This window comes from Marmota flaviventris, chromosome 9 (genome assembly GCF_047511675.1).
Source record: "Marmota flaviventris isolate mMarFla1 chromosome 9, mMarFla1.hap1, whole genome shotgun sequence".
Classification (NCBI taxonomy): Eukaryota; Metazoa; Chordata; class Mammalia; order Rodentia; family Sciuridae; genus Marmota; species Marmota flaviventris.
In genome coordinates this window covers 96,884,506-96,904,393 of record NC_092506.1, presented here as the reverse complement: position 1 = coordinate 96,904,393, position 19,888 = coordinate 96,884,506, and the positions used below count along the sequence as shown (strand labels likewise).

The window sequence follows — 19,888 nt, the reverse complement described above, 5'->3', positions numbered from 1 at the left end:
TTGAGTTGACCTTAATAACTTAAATATTTTGGGGGAAAATTCTCATTATTTCCAAATAGCATGTAGGAAATCTTGTCTTACTGCTTGAAAAAATTTCTTTTAAAATCTCTAGCAAAGTTTTACATTAGGAAAAACTACCAGACTGTGCAAAGTTTTCTAAAACCAGGATAGGCTTTAGTAAAGTTTCCTCCAGCAATAAAGATACAGGGCCAAATATAATACCCAAATCTATGCATCTATGAACTTGTGTACTTCAGTTAAACAGCCATCCAATCAGACCTTTTAATATCAGGTATGGACTTGTCTGTTAATGGATACAGTGATGCAGTAATAGTAATGATGTTATTGCTCATCATAAGCAGAATAGATCCATCTCTAATTTGAGGGAAAAAGTTGATTTTAGGAAAAGTACCTTTCTCCCCAGAAATGAAGTAATGTACATTTGTGTGTGTGTGTGTGTGTGTGTATGTGGTGGTGATGCTGGGGATTGAACCCAGGACCTTGTGCATGCAAAGCAAGCACTCTACCAACTGAGCTACACCCCCAGCCCTGAAGTAATATATTTTCAACTTCCATTAATCTAAGGTGTCAGATACAATCTGATATAGCAATATGCACATCAAATTTTGAACATTCCTTAATCATCTTTTCTAGATAAAACAGCTTCTTTAATTATTACAAAGTCTATAAATTTTAAAACCTTTAACTTTAGAAACTAATGTTGTATAGATAAAAGAAATAATTTGTGTGATGTTAAGCAAATATAATTTTCTTAAACCTGGCCTGGATTTGAATTCTATTAGCAATACAAAAATTTATCTTCTGAAAAGTTTCAGCAGTGATATCATGCCCTAAAATTAACAAACCTATTAAATTGTTATTTCTCAAAACATTTGGAATGCCTTCACCATATCTTTTCTTCTACAAAAACAGTCAAAATGTATTTTCTAGGAAATCCTCCTAACCACAAGGAACTGACTGAATCTCTCCTTTTGCACTCAGTACACACGTGCTTGTTGCATCACTATATCTGTGTATTCATTAATAAAATGCATATCAACAGCTAATATATTTAATAATACAATGTTAAATTTACATTCTTGATAGTTTCTTAAATATCACTCATTCTTAATGGATTTTATATTAAGAAAAATACTTTTGCCTCCTCCTTCCTACAAAAAAGCACTATGTTCCCAGAAAGGGCATTAATAATGAAATATGTGCTGGCTTAAATTTGAATCTTATTAAGATATAACACCTTTATTTTATTTGTTTGTTTTTATGTGGTGCTGAGGATCAAACCCAGCACCTCACACTCTACCACTGAGCCACAACCTCAACCCCTTTATTAAGACTTCTTTTAGAATGAAATTATGTCATTTGCTGGTAAATGGATGGAACAAGAGTCTACCATGTTAAGCCAATCCCCAAAAAAACAATAGCCAAATGTTCTCTGATATACAGATGCTAACACACAATAAGGGGGTGGAAGGGAAGAATAGAAGTTCACTGGATTAGACAAAGGGAAATGAAGGGAAGGGAGGGAGGTTGGGAATAGCAAAGAGAGTAGAATGAATTCAACATAACTTTCCTATGTTCGTATATGAATGAATACATAACAAGTATAATTCCATATCATATACAACTACAAGAATGGGAAGTCATACTCCATGTTATGTATATCATAATACATTCTACTGTCACATAAAACTTAAAAGGAACAAATAAAAAGAAAAAAAGATTTCTTCCATTTCTTCTCAAAATTTGAAATTTAAAGAGTAAGTTTTTCTACAAATTTAGTTTTAGGTCCCTTATCAGTAGTGATTATGATTTCCCCATATATTCCAACTCATGCGTTAATAGGTAATGACTTTCCTTTGCAACATATTCCTATTGTCTCTCACACAGTTACTCCTTTTATAGAATATGCTTCAGGATACCATAACTTTAACTCACAAACCTCAGAATTGAGACTAAATTATTAAACAGAGCCAGATCTCACTTTCTTTCCATTTTGATAATAAGTACCATGTCTGAACACAGGCTGCTTCAGTAACTTCTTAAGCTTAAAGACTTGGCTATCCTCCTAAACTCAGACCTTTACCAATTTATCTGTATTGAGAGTTTATGAGTATATAGCTGACACTGAAACTTAAATCATTTTTTAAAAATTCCCAAAAGATGAAAAATTAGACCACACACATTGAAAACAAAGTTTAATTTTAAAACAATCTAATTTAAACCAAAATCCATGACTTTTTCTTTTCTAGCTTTCTTCTTTTAGTTCTGGTAAGATAGATATACTGAGTCCAGATTTAGATTATAGCTGAGATTAATTTTTAACTCAGAACAACTTTTTATTATATGGGAACTTTTTATTTTTCTTTCAAGGGAACAACAGAGCCATAAGCATTAGCAAAGAATAAATTATCTTTGAAATTTCTTGTTTGAACCAAATTTGGCTCATACTAATTTTGGTCCCTTGTGATAAACTTGTTCTTTTTGCATAATCTTCAACCTGAAATTACTAAATACTGTGAAAAATCAGAATAATATGTTGAATTATTTTCATAACAATATAGCAAGGTGAATGTTTGAGGAATATATAGAGTATCACTTATGCACCATATAATAAATGAACATTCAGAAACAGATTCAACACTGAAATACTTAAAGCAAATTTCAGGGGATAGTTGCACATATTACATATACAAGGAAGCACTGGTCAGGTTTATTTTAAGTAGTTATAATAAATAATTCCAAACATTTATTAAAACGTGTCAATTCAATAGAAAGTCTGGAACTGTGATAAAGTTCCCAATTCATTTTTATTGTTCTGGATAGCATATCCTCCTCCTCTCCAAGAGAAAGGCAAAATAATAAAGTTGAAAAAAGTATTTAGACTGATAAGGTAGCCATAACTAATTTTTTCTCTCAAATAGGATTTCAGGGCTATCTTATTTTACATGAGACAATGCTAGGGTAGGGAAAAAAACGACTATATTAACCATTTTTACTTTATCCAAACAAATTATCATTTTGTTTTGGACATCATTTATATTTATTTTTTCAGACAGGGACTGAATACATTGTCCAGGTTGGTCCCAAACTCCTGAGCTCAAAAGATCCTCTAGTGGAGCCAGGGAAGAGTCCCTGGGTTATTAACCTCCGAACTTAGTGCCTGCCAGTGTGAGTGGGTGTGTGAGGGAGAGCATGCCTGCTTGGGTAGGCACAGGTGCTAAGCAGCTGTGGTTGCCCCATATTCTGACTTAAAAGCAGTTTGACTTTGTAGAGTTAACTTATGTCATTGTAATGATTTCACTTTTAACTGTGACATTTTTATCAAATGTGTGAATAAATACATAAAGATTGGTACAAGGACTGGGGATGTGGCTCAAGCAGTAACGCGTTCACCTGGCATACATAAAGATTGAAAAATAAATATTAAAAAAATTCTCTCTCTCTCTCTCTCTCTTCAAAAAAAAAAAAAAAGATCCTCTAGCCTCCTGAGTAGCTGGGACAACAAGGGTAACAACGGTGCCTGGCTTGGGCTTCATTTTTTAGCATTCTAAACAAATCACCAGTGTATCCCTTCTCTTTTCAGACAGGACTTGCTGATAAATGGAGTTTGGCACACATCCAACTTTAGTAACCATATTTTACATATGTACACTTATTCCGTATATATTCCATAATTATTTCATAGTTTTCCAGTTATTTGAATAATAAATCCTGATAACTAAGTTCACTTGCAATCAACTCTCAGTTAATCTTAGAAAATTCTACCTCCACAACTTCTTTTTTTTCTTTTTTTGGTGGTGTTGGGGATTGAATACCCATGGCTTTGTGCATACGAGATAAGCACTCTACCAACTGAGCTATATCCCCAGCCCTTCCACAACTTCTTAATTGTATTAAAATTTTATAAGCATGTTCTTTTATTTGGAAGTAACTATAGAATTCTACTTTCAGAATTACACATTTAAGTTGTTTAAATAAATACCCACATAAATTCTCATTTATACCAAGAAATGATTTATATTTATATCGTAAGAGGGGGAAAATCATTTCATTTAGAGATTCATAGAAAAATAAAGACCAACCAGTGAAGAGGTGTAAAAAAATGTGGACTCTTAAAGTTTCAGCTATTTTCCCTGAAGTTCTATACCCTTCCCATGAATGATAAACCAAAACCAAGTTCATATAATAGAAAATTTTGAACCAGTGTTAAAAATTCTAAAATAAAGCTTGATTCAGTTCAGATCTTTCTCTTGAGAAGTAATTTTCCTGACTTCTCTTTAAAACTGTAAGGTTTTACTCAGGTTACTTGTCTCTAGGGAACCAGGTTTCTACCTATTCTATATCTCCTATAGAAATACTTATCCTCAGGCTAGGCCACATGTCCCATGACTAAAAGTACACAGATTAAAATCTGGTGTTTAGTTACCAAATGTGTAAATATTTGGGTATAACTGGCATTTAAAAAAAATTTCAGTAATGCCCATTAGAAATAATTTATCTAGATAGACTCAAAAATTAACTGGTTAACTTTAAAACAACCACCTGTTTAATAACATAAATATCTCAATAAGAATGAACCAATGTGACCAGGGAGAATACAGAAATTCTTGGGTTAATTATAACAACATGGTGATAGGTTTCTCAAGGTACTTTCTAAACTCAGCAAGCCACTGGGCTCCAACTGCTCCATCCACAACTCGATGATCACAACTCAGTGTAACAGACATCATGCTAGCCACATCAAATCTAGAAAGAGTAAAAATATTATTAGTTACTCTGAAAGCAATAAACAGATTTTAGCCAGCAATCACCCACATGCTGATTCCTACCCTATAATCCAACCCAAGTAATATTATTATTTTCCACCTACTTTTCATGTCCTCTATATCTTTTTTAAATATTTTTTTAGTTGTTGATAGACCTTTATTTTATTTACTTATATGTGGTTCTGAGAATCAAACCTAGTGCCTCACACGTGCTACTGCTGAACCACAGTCCCAGCCCCTCTATATCTTTTTAAAAAATTTTTATTTATTCTGATTTTTTTATACATGACAGTAGAATGCATTTTGATTCATAGAACACAAAAGGTCATGTTCTCTATATCTTTAGTTCAAATTAAAAGCTTGAAGAAAAAGACCAGAGAGACACCTGGGAACAGGGGTTGGCAAATTATACCACATGTGCCATTATCCTGTCCTCTGCCTGTTTTTATAGAGTTTTTTTTTCTTTTTTAAAATTTTAATCCTTTCATATATTATTTATGCCTGCTTTCATACTACAATGGTAGGGTTTTGCAATAGAGTCCACATGCTCAGAAATATTTATTATCTGACCCTTGTAAGTGTGCTAAACTCTCATCTAGAATAAATCTCAAATATGATCCCATCAATAGGATCTCATTTTATTTTTCTTATTTTTTAATTTAATTTCACTTTTTGGGGTACTGGGGATTGAACTCAGGGGCACCTAACCACTGAGCCACATCCCCATCCCTAATTTGTATTTTATTTAGAGACAGGATCTCACTGAGTTGCTTAGCGCCCGGCTTTTGCTGAGGCTGGATTTGAACTCCTGATCCTCCTGCCTCAGCCTCCCAAGCCAAGCCACTGGGATTATAGGCATGCACTACTGAGCCCAGCAGGATCCCATTTTAAATAGGATTACTGCATTTAGTAAAATACAAGTTTCTGCTCTAAGGAATTTCATCCTATATTTGCATCTGACTCTATTAAAGCTCTAGTACACCATGCCAGTAAGTACCTATAAAACCAAACTCAGAAACAGATGCATAATGTAATGAAAGTCAGCTTATAATTCCTTCTCCAATTTGGCACTTACCCTTTTTCATTGTCTGCTGGAACCAGCTTATCCTCTGAAGCACCAATTGCCAAAATACACGCCTGAGGTGGATTAATAATAGCAGAGAAATTCTTAATTCCAAACATACCTAAATTGGAGATTGTAAAAGTGCCACCCTAAAGGAAAAAAGATTAAAAACAGATCATATTAATTGCTTGCCAGTGTAAATTAGAAAAAATTACAAATATTCTGTGAAAGGTCTTACGACAATTTTGTATTGGCTTCTGCACACTAGTTGGAAAATGTCTTATTTTCAGCATTTGACATGTGACTCAATTTTCCTTTATTTTTAGGACCTAGTATCAGTTAAAACTATGTGGCAGAATCAAACAGTGGAAAATAAAATAAGCATTAGGCTGACCTTAAAAATAACATAAGCCTTAAAGGTCAGTATGTACTATCTCACCTGGAACTCTTGCGGCTGTAGTTTACCCTCTCTTGCTTTAGCTGCTAAAGAAATAACATCATTAGCAATGGTTTCCAGTCCTTTTATATGTGCATTAAACACAATAGGTGTGATGAGTCCTGCAGGAGTGCTGACAGCAACACTGACATCGACAACATGATTTCTGTTTAAAAAGAAAAAAGAAATGAAAAATAATCAATACTGATATTTTTTTAAGAGCCTATGGACAGGGTATGTAGCTCAGTGACAGAGTACTTGTCTAGTACGCAAGGCCTTGTGTATAATCCTCAATACCACAAAAAAATTTAAAAATTTTTAAACAGCACCACGTTAAGGAGGAATATGAATATTTAGAAATTTTTAGAGCCAGTTTGTGCTTCAGTTCAAGGTGTCTGTTCTAGTTTATACATTTTGCTGTGCCCTCTCCTTGACTTACACTTTTTAAAAATGATTATGAGAAAAAAAGAAAATTTTATCAGTAAATTGGAGTCACACCACTCTAACTTCCTCCACCATTCTTGACCAAAAACATGGGTGTAGCTAGCAAAAAACAAAAAACACAACATTCAGTAAGAATTAACTATCTGAACTCAAAGACTAAATGGAGGTGCACAGGCTGGAGCTGAATCTCTGTAGGCAGCAGTTGAGCAGATGAAAAAAAGAGTGAAAGAACAGAACGGCATTAGAAGGGAAAAAGGAGTACTCAGGACATAGAGGTGGTGCTATCTCAGAACTTAAAATTAGGTTTCCAAATTTTTCCAGAGTAAATCACCAGAAGCACCTATGTATCTGGGTTTCATCTCAGATTTATTTTTTGCAGTGCTGGGACTCAAACCCAGGAGGAGTTACATCCTCAGCTGTCGTTTCAGAATATTTTTTAATACCAAAAATAATTATTTTTGTAATTTGAGTATTTTAAGAAACAAAACTATCATTTTGAAGTGGAGATAAGCAAAATAATATTTTAAGACAGATGCAGTGGGCTGAGGCTGTTATTCTGTGGTAGAGCACTTGCCTAGTGTGTGTGAGGCACTGGGTTCAAGTCTCAGCACCACATGAAAATAAACAAATAAAATAAAGGCATTCTATCCATCTACAACTACAAAAAAAATTTTTTTAAAAAGATAGATGTAATAACTACAATGTGATATGAAAATAATTTTATTTGTTACTAACCACAAGTACTATGACATTTCTTTATATGTTCTCTACATTTATGAAAGGAAGAGATAATAAATGTTCATAGAGGTTTAAAAAAAAGGTGACTTTTTTCCCCCATCCAAGTTCTGAATTGTACCTACAGTCTCTATGGGGTCTTTAAGGGATCCTGCCCAAGTGTTCTTCAATTGAGAAAAAGTCAAAATTCCACATGAAGGCATGGCTCTGCTCTAAAGAAAGAACTCCAGTCATTTCAGCCTTTCCTAGGGATAAGTTCTAGAAGACTGCAGGTACCAAGTCCCCCAATTTGCCCAAGCTGGCTAGAGCCAGGCTTTTGTTACTTGCAAACACAGAGACCTCTACCAGTAATATTGTGGTCCTTATCAGTTACCATAACTGGGCTTTATTAATCGAATATTTCAAAATAGCTAGTAGAGCCAGGTATGGTGGTACATGTCTGTAATCCCATCTACCCAGTAGTCTAAGGTCCGCCAGGGTAACTTAACAAAACCCTGTCTCAAAACAAAAAGGCTTGGGGCTGATATAGCTCAGTTGATAGAGTGCGTTACCTCGCATGTACAAGGCCCTGGGTTCCATCCCCAGCACCACAAAAAAAAAAAAAAAAAAAAGGCACCCTGAGATTCAATCCCCAGTACTGACACACTCCTTTCCCCAGAAAAACAGAAAAAAAGCTAGTAGAGAGAATTCTGAATTGTTCACAACCCCCCCAAATGACAAATGTCTAAAGTGACAGATATGCCATTTAACCTGATCTGATTATTATACATTGTATTCATACAATAATATGTCACACTCAACCCTATAGATACATATAACTATGTGCCAATTAAAAATATTTGAAGTTATTGTCATTACAATATTACTTGCTTAATAACCTTCTCCCTGAAATAGGGATGGTATTTCCTAACTTGTTTATCACTGAATCCAGCAAACAGTACATATTGAATAAGTATTTGTTGAAAGGCTGTATGAACAAATAAATGAAGGGTGTTTGTGAGAATTACTAAACAATTCAACTAAAAAGAACAAATAATTAAAAATTTAAAAAAATAAACAATTCATAGAACTTGCCCTGCAACCTTGATCCTTTCTTTATATGTTATTTTCTTTATGTAGTCTTAAAAGTAGATGGCACTCACTTAATATCAATTTGAATGGCTATTTAAAACACATATACAATAACAAGTGTTAGCAAGGATGTGGAGAAAACTGGAACTCTTATCCACTGTGAGTGGGAAGGTAAAACGGTGCAACCACTTTGAGAAGTAGTATAGAAATTTCTTTAAAAATTAAATGTTTACCCAATGAATGACTCAGTGATTCTATTCCTAAGAATGTACTCCAAAGAAATTAAAACATTTCTACACAAAATATTGTATGCAAATGTTCATTATTCATAATAGCAAAAAAGGGGAAACCAAACGTCCATCAACTGATGAATGCAAAAACAAAACATGGTACACCTATACAGAAACAAATGAATACTATTTAGCAATAGAAAACAATAAACTTCTGATGCATGTCCATGGGGAATCTTGGAAACATTGTTAAGTGAAAGAAGCCAGATGCAAAACAAGGCACATTTTATGATTCCACTTCTATAAGTATAGAAAAGATAAACATATAGAGTCAGCAGAACATATTGCTGAGAAGACTGAGGATAGGAGCAGTAATTCAAATTCAAATGGACAACAGTGATCTTTGTGGAAGTAATGGAAATTTCGAAAATTAGAACATGGCAGACTGCACAACTCTGTAAATTTACAGAAATCAAGGACTGTTGAGCTGTGGAATTTTATGGTATGTAAACTACTGTAAATTAAAGCTGTTTTAAAAATTGCCTATATGATGGGCAGAAGGGATTGAACAGAATACAAGAAACTATACTTGCCTTCAGAATACTTAAAATTAAAAAACCAAAACCAGTGCTTAACAGATGTTTGCTGCATGAATGCAAGAACCAAATGAGAAATACATACACTATTCAGAAGGATATTCAGAGAGCATAATTTTCCGTAGGTACTCAAAGAAGAGGAACTTGAACTAGGCTTTAAAAAGACAGGTATGCTTTAAACAGGATAGAACAGTATAATGTTGCGGTTCAAGACTAGGTTTTAGTCTTGGTTCAGAGAGTTGGGGGTACTATAGTTTGAATCTGCAATGTCTCACAAAGACCCATGTGTTAAAGGCTCGGTCCCAGCCATTGGTGCTGTTGGGAGGAGGTGGAACCTTTAAGAGGTAGAGCCCAGTAGAAGGAAGTTAGGTTACTGGAGTGTGCCCCTGAAGGAGATATTAGGATGAGCACCTCCAGGTCTTTTTCTTAGCTTCCCAGCAGTTATGAGATGAATAGGCTGCTTCTACCATGTCAGGCCCGAAGGACCATGGACTGAAACCTATAAAACCATGAGCCAAAATAAACCTTTTCTAGAAGTTGTGTGTCTCAAATATTTTGTCACAGTGACAGAAAGCTAAGTAATATAGCTGGGATTCAAATCTTGGCCGGTTCACCTTTCTCTAGATATGTAGCAGATTACTTCTCTGTGCCTCAATTACCTTATATGCAATGGAGGCAAAAATGGTACCTACTTTACAATATACTCATGAGAATTAAATAATGAATATAAATTCCCTAAGCACTCATTAAGTGTTAGCAATCAATCTAAAATCAAAGAAAGGAAAAGCCCAAATAACATTCTGAGAAGAGGAAAGTTAATGGCATATACAGCAACAGTGGCTAACTCAAACTGGCACAAGAAGGTTTTACAGAAGATCAGAAAGCAAGCCTTGACTGAATTATGGATGGCTATGAATGCCAGAAATTACAAGCTACTTCTGCTCAGTCCCCAGAAAGCTATCCATGAGTTGATGGTGTGGACAGTACTAAAAACAGGAAGACAGACTTAAAGTCTGTTGACTGGTAGTCCTCCAAAAGATACGTCTATATCTTAATTCCCAGATTCATCAATGCAGACTTAGTTGGAAAAACATCTTTGGAGGTATATTTAACTTCCTGAGATAAGATCATCCTCAATTATCTGGATGGCTCTAAATATAAGCGAGGGTCTGTTTAAGAAAAGAGAATACAAAGAAAAAGACCATGTAAAGATGAAAGTAAAAATTGAACTTATGCAACCTCAAAACAAGAAATGCCTATATTTTGGAACTGGAAAAGGCAAGAAAAGATACTCCCATAGAATCTTTGGAGGGAGCAAAATCCTGTAAATACCCTGAATTTGGACTCCTGGCCTCCAGAACTGTGAGAGAGTAAATTTATGTTGTTTTTTTTAATTTGTTTTTGCTGGTGCTCGAGATCAAATCCAGAGTCATGTGCATACCAGGCAAGGATTCTACCATTGTGCTAAACTCCAAGTCCTAAATTTCAATTCCGAGCCATCAATTTTGTGGTAATTTATAACAACAACACTATGAGACTAATATGCTTATAAGGAATATTAAACTCGTAGATGTTCTCCAAGAGGGGAGTGACCAAGGAAAAAGTTAGAACCAACAAACCATCCAGTATGTGGAGATTGAGAAAAAATTCATGATGAGAACACAGAATATTATTCCCCCTCCTTATGTCATCATTAAAACCAGTGAGTATAGTATTTATGGTAAACTACATATTTTAATTAGACCCAATTATTTTACAGAAGAGAAGACTATAAAAAATTAAAATATTTAACATAAATATTACATTAATGTTATATTTCCATATAGCATTTTATATATTCAATGTTAATATTTTAGAAATTTCTATCATGTGGAGGTGATTGGAGAGTGATATTCCCGGTGAGAGCATGGAAGTTTTAGATTACTCCATACCTCTTTATCCAGTGTTCATCTATGTATTTTGTAATATTCTTTCTATAAGCCAGTAAACATAGGTAAGTGTATCCCTGCATTCTATGAGCTGTCCTAGCCAATTATCAAACCCAAGATGGAAGTCACGAGAAGCTCAGTTTGTAGTCAGTAGCTCAGCAGCAAAGGTAGACAAATTCAAGACTGGCATCTGAGGTGAGAGCAGTGTTAGTGGGACTGAGTCCCCAGTCTGTGGGATCTGACTCTAACCCCAGGTAGAGGGTCAGAATTGAATTGAATTGAAGGAAACCTACACACTCCAGAACTGACTGCTTGGTTGATGTGTGGGGAACCAACACCCCCCAACACACACACACATACATCTAGTCACAGATGTAGTGCTATAAGTGTGTGAGAGCATAGCAGAAAGGGAAAGAGCTTCGCTTTTTGTTTTTTTTTTTCCTTTTCATAAAAATAATAATTATAAGAAGAAGAAAGAGCATCTATCTCATATTAGAAACGGGCTACCTTAGGAGTCAGAATCCTGGTTCCAATCATAGTTATGACACTTACTAACATATTAACACAGGGCAATTTACTTAATCCACTGAGCCTCAGTTTCCTCATCTAGAAAATGGAGGGAAAGCACTTACTCATAAAGTGGCCATTAAGGATGGCATTAGAGCAGATTATGCTAAGTGAAGCTAGCCAATCCCTAAAAAACAAATGCCAAATGTCTTCTTTGATATAAGGAGAGTAACTAAGAAGAGAGTAGGGAGGAAGAGCAGGAGAAGAAGATTAACATTAAATAGGGATGAGAGGTGGGAGGGAAAGGGAGAGAGAAGGGAAATTGCATGGAAATGGAAGGAGACCCTCAGGGTTATACAAAAGTACATACAAGAGGAAGTGAGGGGAAAGGGAAAAATAATACAAGGGGGAGAAATGAATGACAGTAGAGGGGGTAGAGAGAGAAGAGGAGAGGGGAGGGGAGGGGAGGGGGGATAGTAGAGGATAGGAAAGGCAGCAGAACACAACAGACACTAGTATGGCAATATGTAAATCAATGGATGTGTAACTGATGTGATTCTGCAATCTGTATATGGGGTAAAAATGGGAGTTCATAACCCACTTGAATCAAAGTGTGAAATATGATATATCAAGAAATTTGTAATGTTTTGAACAACCAACAATAAAAAAAGTAAAAAAAAAATAATAAAGTGGCCATTAAGAATTAAATATGAAATCCTTATGTGAAATATACTTAAGTACCACGGTGACAATAACAAACACTATTTTCAACTGTATACTAATTTCCCTTTTCTGAGCTCATACAAAGAATTTATAACCTTTACTAGCTAAACTAGTACTATCTCATAAATGGTTTTGTGTAGTTTTAAAATTGTTTCACCTACGAATGTCATATCCCCCTCTAACTCTTACTTATACATTAGATAACATAAGAAAACTGCTGGGCTAGGGTGTGGCTCAGTGGTAGTGGTGTGAGGTGTGTGTGAGGGGTTCAATCCTCAGCACCACATAAAAATTAAAAATAATTTTTTTTTTAAAAAAGGAATTGTGTCCATCTACAACAAAAAGAAAGAAAGAAAGAAAACTGCTGATAGATATAAGCCTCTAGTTATACTTACTGTCTTATAACTGTGTCCATCCAAGAAGAATTTGCTTCAGGAACTTTTAAACAAGCCAGAGCTGATGCTTTTATGATGAAGTCATTAACAGAAATTTTGCTTTTTCCTTCTAACATCTGTAATGACAAGAAACTATGATAGTTTTCTTAAGTTCTCTCCCCAATGTCTGAGATTGTACACCTAATGTTGAGAAAGGAACTAGGGGGATGAAAATATACAAGTGATCCAAAGTGGGAAGGATGAAATGAAACCTAAAGTTGTTCTTCAATCTTGTTTAATGTAGGCCTTAACAGCTATTCATTTCCTGTTAAGTACTGCTTTAGATGCATCCCATAAATTATGATATGTCTTAATTTTCACTCATCTCAACAAGATCAAAATTGATCCTTTGAAAAGATCAGTCAAATGACAACCACAATGACAAATGTTTGGCTGACAGAAAAAGAGAAGACTCAAATTTTAAAATCAGGAATGAAACAAGAGATGTTACTATCTACCTTATATAAATAAAGGATTATAAGAAATACTATGAATAACCATATTCGAACAAATTAGATAACTCTGATTGAGCCAGGTGTGGTGGTACAGGCCTATAATCCCAGCTACTGGTGAGGGTGAGGCAGGAAGACTGCAAATTTGAAGTCAGCCTAGGTAATTTATCAAGACCCTGTCTCAAATTTAAAAAGAAATAGCCGGGGAAGTAAGTAGCTCAATGGCAGAGCACCCCTGGATTCAATTCCTAGTACAATAAAAAAAACAAATAAATCCTTAGATTAATGTATAGATTTAATCCTTAGATTAAAAAAAAAATAAATCTTTAAATTAATGTATATCTGTTAAGGCCTACATTAAACAAGATGGAAGAACCAACTTCTGGTTTCATTTCATCCTTCCCACCTTGGATCGCTTGTATATTTTCATCCCCCTAGTCCCTTTCTCAACATTAAATGGATAGTGTTTAGCACAGTTGCAGGAACTAGGACCAATATATAAAACTCAGTTTTATTTTTGTTTGTATGGTAGCACTGTACAATCTGAAAATGAAATTTAGAAAACAATTCCATTCATATAAGCACCAAAAAGAATAAAGTATCTAGGAATAAATTCAACAAAAAATATGTAAAACTTCTCTAAAATTTACTTAAATGACTGAAGAAATTAAAATACCTAAATAAATGCCAGAACATCACATAATCATGGATGGGAAGACAATATTGTTAAAATGGCAACAACGCCCAAATTGATCTACAAATTTAATGCAATCCTTACCAAAATCTCAACTGGCTTTGTTGCAGAAATTTACAAGCTAATCTAAAATTCATTCATAATGGCAAGATATCCAGAAATGAGCAAAGATGACTTAACTTCATCATTTAAAACTTACTGCAGACCAGCATAGTAGTGTATACCTATAATCCCAGCAACTCAGGAGGATGAGTCAGGAGGATCAAAAGTTCAAGGCTAGCCTCAGCAACTTAGTGAAGCCCTAAGCAACTTAAAAAGGGCTAGGGATGTAGCTCAGTGGTATAGCAACCCTGGGTTCAATCCCCAGTATGTGCATACATATGTACTTATGTATGTATGCATCTACCTCTCTACCCATAAAACTTACTACAAAGTTAGAGTAATCAGGATTGTGATATTGGCTAGAGGGTACACACACAGATCAATGGAATAGACTTAAGAATCTTGAAACAAATTCTCACATGTATGGTCAATTGATTTTGACAAGGATGCCAAGACAATTCAATGGAGAAAGAATTATCTTTTCAAATAAATGTTGCTGGGACAACTGAATGTAAACATGCAAAAGAATGAAGTTGACTCCTACTTATATTTGTGCAGAAATACACAATAAAACTATAAAACTCTTACAAGGAAACAGGTATGAATCTTCATAACCTTAGACAACGACTTTTTAACAGTAGTCTACTTTATGCTTTGAATATAAACTTTGCTCTCAGCCACTGCAACTTATTTTTAAAATGGATATGTATAATGGTTAATTTGAATTGTCAACTTGATTGGATTAAGAGATGGTGAAGATTAAGAGGCTTTGGGTGTGTCAGTGAGGGTAGGTCTAGGAATGACTAACATGTGAGATAGCCAACTGAAAGAGACCCTCCCTAAACTTGGGCAGCACCATCCAAATAGGATAATGGCTTGAATGGAATAAAAGTTGAAGAACAAGGAAGCGAGGAACTCAATTCTTCTTGAGATGCAAACTCGATTCTTGAATTGGTTCTTGATTGCTACAGTGATCATCTGAGGATATCAGACTCTCACTTCTTCACTCTTCCAAGCAGACTGCCAGAGATTCTCCAGAAGCCTTCACTCTTGGACTAGGGTAGCACTGTTGATCTCTCTTGTCCTGGGGCTTCAATCTCTTGGAATGCACACCTACTGGTTTTTCCAGCTCTCCAGCCAGCAACTATGGACTATCTAGCTTTTGGTCACATAAGCCAACCTAATAAGTCCCCTTTTTATAATTATACTTCCTGTTAATTCTGTTCCTCTAGAGAACCCCGACTAATATAACACATTTCTTTCTTTTTCTCTCTCCCTGCTCCTCCCTAATCTTTCCCATTCCCTAACCTCAGGGGAAACAGGATTACCTTTCTTCCTTTCTTAGGCAGATTTATCTCTCCTTAAGTCTATACACCCACCATAGAAAAGACTATCCAGACTTTGGGGATAGTACCAGAAGATCTCAGAAATGACTATCTTCCAAATTAACAAGTGAATTATAACTCCAACAGAGAACATGTAGCCTTTGAATCACCTCTTTAAAAGCCTCCTGTTCCTGCTGATGGGCAGAATCACAGCCTTTGGGACAGGAGTCCCCAGTGTTTTTCCTTTGCTAGCAAAGCAATAAAATTTCTTATTCATTTTTTCTCAAAACTGTGTTCTTGTTATTGGATTGGCATTAAGGACAAGAACCGAGCTTTTAGCAGATAAAATGCCAAAAGGGGGGAAAAATTTGGATAAATAGACATACTAAAAGTTTACACTTCAAAGGATCCCATCATCAAGACAGCAAGACTAAAAGCTAAAAAATGGAAAAAAAAAAAAAAAACTTTAGCAACCATTTATCTACAGTAAGGGATCTGCAGAGTAAATGAAGAAATCATATATATAATAATAAAAAGATAACCATATTATAGAAAAAAAGCAAATTAACTGAGTAAACATTTCTACAAAGAAGATTTAAGAATGCCAACTTGTGGAAAGCTGTTGAATCTGAGTAGCCTCCAGGGAAATGCAAATTAAAACCACAATGAACACTTGACACTTACTAGGATGACTCAAAAAGATAATCAAGTATTATTAGTAATGATATGAAGAAATTAGTACAATCACACATTGTTGATAGTAATATAAAAAGGCAAGTCCACTTCAGAAAACAATCTGGCACTTCCTCAAAAAGTAAACAAAAGGCTGGGAGGGAGTGTTGCTCAATGGAGGAGTACTTGCCTAGCATGTACAAGGCCCTGGACTCATCCAGCACCACACATAAACACACACACATAAGTTAAACATAAGAGTTGTCAAATGATCCAGAAATTCCACTCCTAGGCATAAATGTAATAAAACAAATGAAAACTTAGGTCCCCACAAAAATCTGTACATAAAAATTTCATGTCAACATTATTCACAATAGATAAAAAGAGGAAACAATCCATGTCACATTTTGTTGAGTTGTCCATCATCAATTGATGAACAACTCAACAAAATGTGACATATCTCATTATAGTAAAATACTATTCAGCGGTTTAAAAAAATAAAATACTGATACATGCTACATTGTGGATGAACTCTGAAAACATCTTAAATGAAAGAAGCCATTCAGAAAAGACTACATAATCATATGATTCCATTTATAGGAAATATCCATAATAGACCAACCTATAGAAACAAAAAGTAGATGAGTGGATTGGGGATGTAGCTCAATGGCAGAGTACTTGCCTAGCATGTGTGAGGCACTGGATTTGATTCTAGCACTGCACACAAATAAAAAATAAAGGTCCATTGACAACTAAAAAATTATTTAAAAAAAAGGTAGATGAGTGGTTTTTTAGGATTGGAATGATGGGAGGTCTGATAGGATAGTGGCTAAGGGGTATAAGATTTCTCTCTCTCTTTTTTTAATTACCTACTAGTGATTAACCTAGGAGCATTCTACCTCTGAGCTACACCTCCAGCCCTTTTTATTTTAGAGATAAGGTCTAGCTAAGCTGCACAGGCTAGCCTCAATCTTACAATCCACTGTTTCAGTCTCCCAAGTACCTGGGATTACAGGTATACACAACCACACCTGGTTTAAGGAGTGGAAGAATTCTTTCTGGGGTGAGAACAATGTTCTAAAACTTACTATGGTGATGGTTGTACAACTCTGTGAATATACTAAAACCCACTGAATTGTACACTTTAAATGGATGAAAATGGGGGCTGGGGTTGTAGCTCAGTGTTGAGTGTTTACCTAGCATGTGTGAGGCACTGGATTCAATCCTCAACACCACATAAAAAAATAAATAAAATAAAGATATCGTGTCCATTTACAATTAAAAAAAATTTTTAAATGGATGAATAGTATGGCATTATAATTATAACTGAATTATAACTCAATAAAGCTGTTCAAAAGAATTTGAATAAAATACATCGTACAGGGGCTAGGGTTGTGACTCAGCGGTAGAGTGCTCGCTTGGCACGTGGGAGGTGCTGGGTTCGATCCTCAGCACCACATACAATAAATAAATAAAATAAAAGTTAGAAAAAAAAAAAAAAACATTGTACATACATTTGCCTAATTTCCAAGTAAATTTGTGAGAAAAGAGCTTTAATACTTTGACAAAAAAGCTTGCTATCATCTTTAACTCCTATAGCCATCTGCAGAGGTCTGGCGCTGTTTCACTCATGCATTCAGCTACGTATCTCACATTTAAGAGTCTATGCTGGGCACTAACAGTGAAGCTCTGGTACGAAACAGTAGGCAAAATGCATAAAAATTCTGCTCTCTGGGAGCTTATGCTCCAAAGAGGATAAATAATAAATATATGAAACATATATTAGATAGTGTCAAGTCTAAGGAGAAAAAGTGGGGAAGGAGAATTAAGAGCCTTAGGCACTCCATAATTAGCATGAACTTACTTCAACATCTCTGCCAATAAAAACAATTCCAACTTTGAATGGTTCAACCAAGTTATGTCCTTTGTGAATTCCCCAACTACTCTCACTGGTTTCTCCTTCTCTAAACTCCAATAACACTTAAATCTATATAGATCCTTTACCTGTAATAATCTGTACAATGAAATTTAGCAATTGATGAGTATTACCATAAAGAAACTGATCCATGTCCAGCATGGTGGCTCATGCCGGTAATCCCAGCAATTCAGAAGGCTGAGGCAGGAGGATCACAAGTTCAAAGCCAACCTCAGCAATTTAGCGAGGCCCTAAGCAACATACCAGAGCTTAGTAAGACCCTATCACAAAAAATAAAAAGGATGTAGTTCAGTGGTAAACTGCAGCTGGGTTAAATCCCCAGTAGAAAAAAACAAAAAGAGAGAGAGACTGATCAACAAATGAATATTTTTACTTTGACAAAAATCTTGTAGCTATAGCTCAGTGATATAGAACACTTGCCTAAAATATTCATGATGCCCTGGGTTCAGTCCCCAGCGTCACCAAAAAGAAGAAAAAAAAAAAAGCCTTCCATATTTTCACAAGTATTCTAGCCCCAATTAAATTAGGAACTCATAACAATAAAAGACTGTGCCTTATATCATGTTTCCAAAAGTGCCTTATGCTAATCCTAAACACCAAGTAAGTGCATAATACTTAACTATAAACAAAAAGTAAATATAATGTTTCTTTCCTTTCTTTTTTGATATTAAACCATAGGTTTTATTAATGATAAATGTCTGCATTTGTTTTAAAAAGCTTAGCTCTTACTAAACATAATTTTTAAACAAAAACTAATAAGCAAGAATTTGCCATATAACTACATCCATAAATAAGACTTTTAGCCTAATCCAATATTGAAAACTAAATAATGAATATAGATTAAAAAAACAATGCTGAAACTGTCTCCTATTACTGAATATAATGTATTTAGAAAGACACAAGCATACTGAACACAGAAAAACAATTTTGTGGATTTAGTCTACAACACTAGTATGAAGAATGACATGCAATTCAGTATTTTAAAAATATTTTTAAATGGAATCACTTGAACAATGGTTTTATTTTGTTTCATTTGAGAAGACAATCTGTGTTTCACAAACTGATCCTCCTTTCGTACTAAAGAGCAAACTGTGTAAGTTCTCTCTTCTCTTCCCAGAAACTACTTATAGATCACGTCACACAATGACAACATGGAATAATTTTTCTGGTTAAGTATCATGACCAAAAATTATCAGTATTTTAAAAAAATTTCTTTTAGTTATAGATGGACAAAATACCTTTATCTTATTATTTATTTCTATGTGGTGCTGAGGATCAAACCCAGTGCTGCATATGCACCAGGCTAGTGCTCTATCACTAAGCTGCAACCTCAGCCCCCGGTATTTAAAAAAAAAATAAATATCAACTGCAAATCTAGAAAAGTTCTTTTAAAGAATTATGCAAACCCAGCACATATGCAGTACAGCTATTATACAAGCTAAGCAGTATGACTTATAAATGTGTATATAACAACCACATGCACTAAAGACTACCTTCTACAAAGTTTAATAGTGTTGCTAAGTTAATAAATCTTTCAGGGCTGGGGATGTGGCTCAAGCGGTAACGTGCTCTCCTGGCATGCGCAGGGTGCTGGGTTCGATTCTCAGCACCACATAAAAATAAAATAAAGATGATGTGTCCACCAAAAAATTGAAAAATAAATATTAAAAAATTCTCTCTCTCTCTTTAAAAAAATATTAAAAAAAATAAATCTTTCAAAGCAGTGAAGAATTATATAAACAGAGTTTCCAAA

The 19,888-nt window shown here is 34.8% G+C and overlaps 1 protein-coding gene and 1 non-coding gene across 3 annotated transcripts in view; both read right to left on the bottom strand.

Moving 5' to 3' along the window:
* Nucleotides 1-472: 472 nt before the first annotated feature.
* Trnaa-ugc (transfer RNA alanine (anticodon UGC)) lies at nt 473-545 on the bottom strand. The gene has a single exon. It is a non-coding gene; the product is annotated as a tRNA-Ala (tRNA).
* A 3,999-nt stretch (nt 546-4,544) lies between these two features.
* The window catches only part of Dlat (dihydrolipoamide S-acetyltransferase), a 35,468-nt gene continuing 20,124 nt past the window's right edge, over nt 4,545-19,888 (bottom strand). For both annotated transcript variants that reach the window (XM_027930567.2, XM_071616700.1), the window contains exons 11-14: nt 12,916-13,031; nt 6,290-6,452; nt 5,863-5,999; nt 4,545-4,767 (exon numbers count right to left, since the gene is read on the bottom strand). In XM_027930567.2, the coding sequence (XP_027786368.2) occupies nt 4,638-4,767; nt 5,863-5,999; nt 6,290-6,452; nt 12,916-13,031 (546 nt within the window). In that variant the 3' untranslated portion in view covers nt 4,545-4,637. The remainder of the gene's footprint in view (nt 4,768-5,862; nt 6,000-6,289; nt 6,453-12,915; nt 13,032-19,888) is intronic.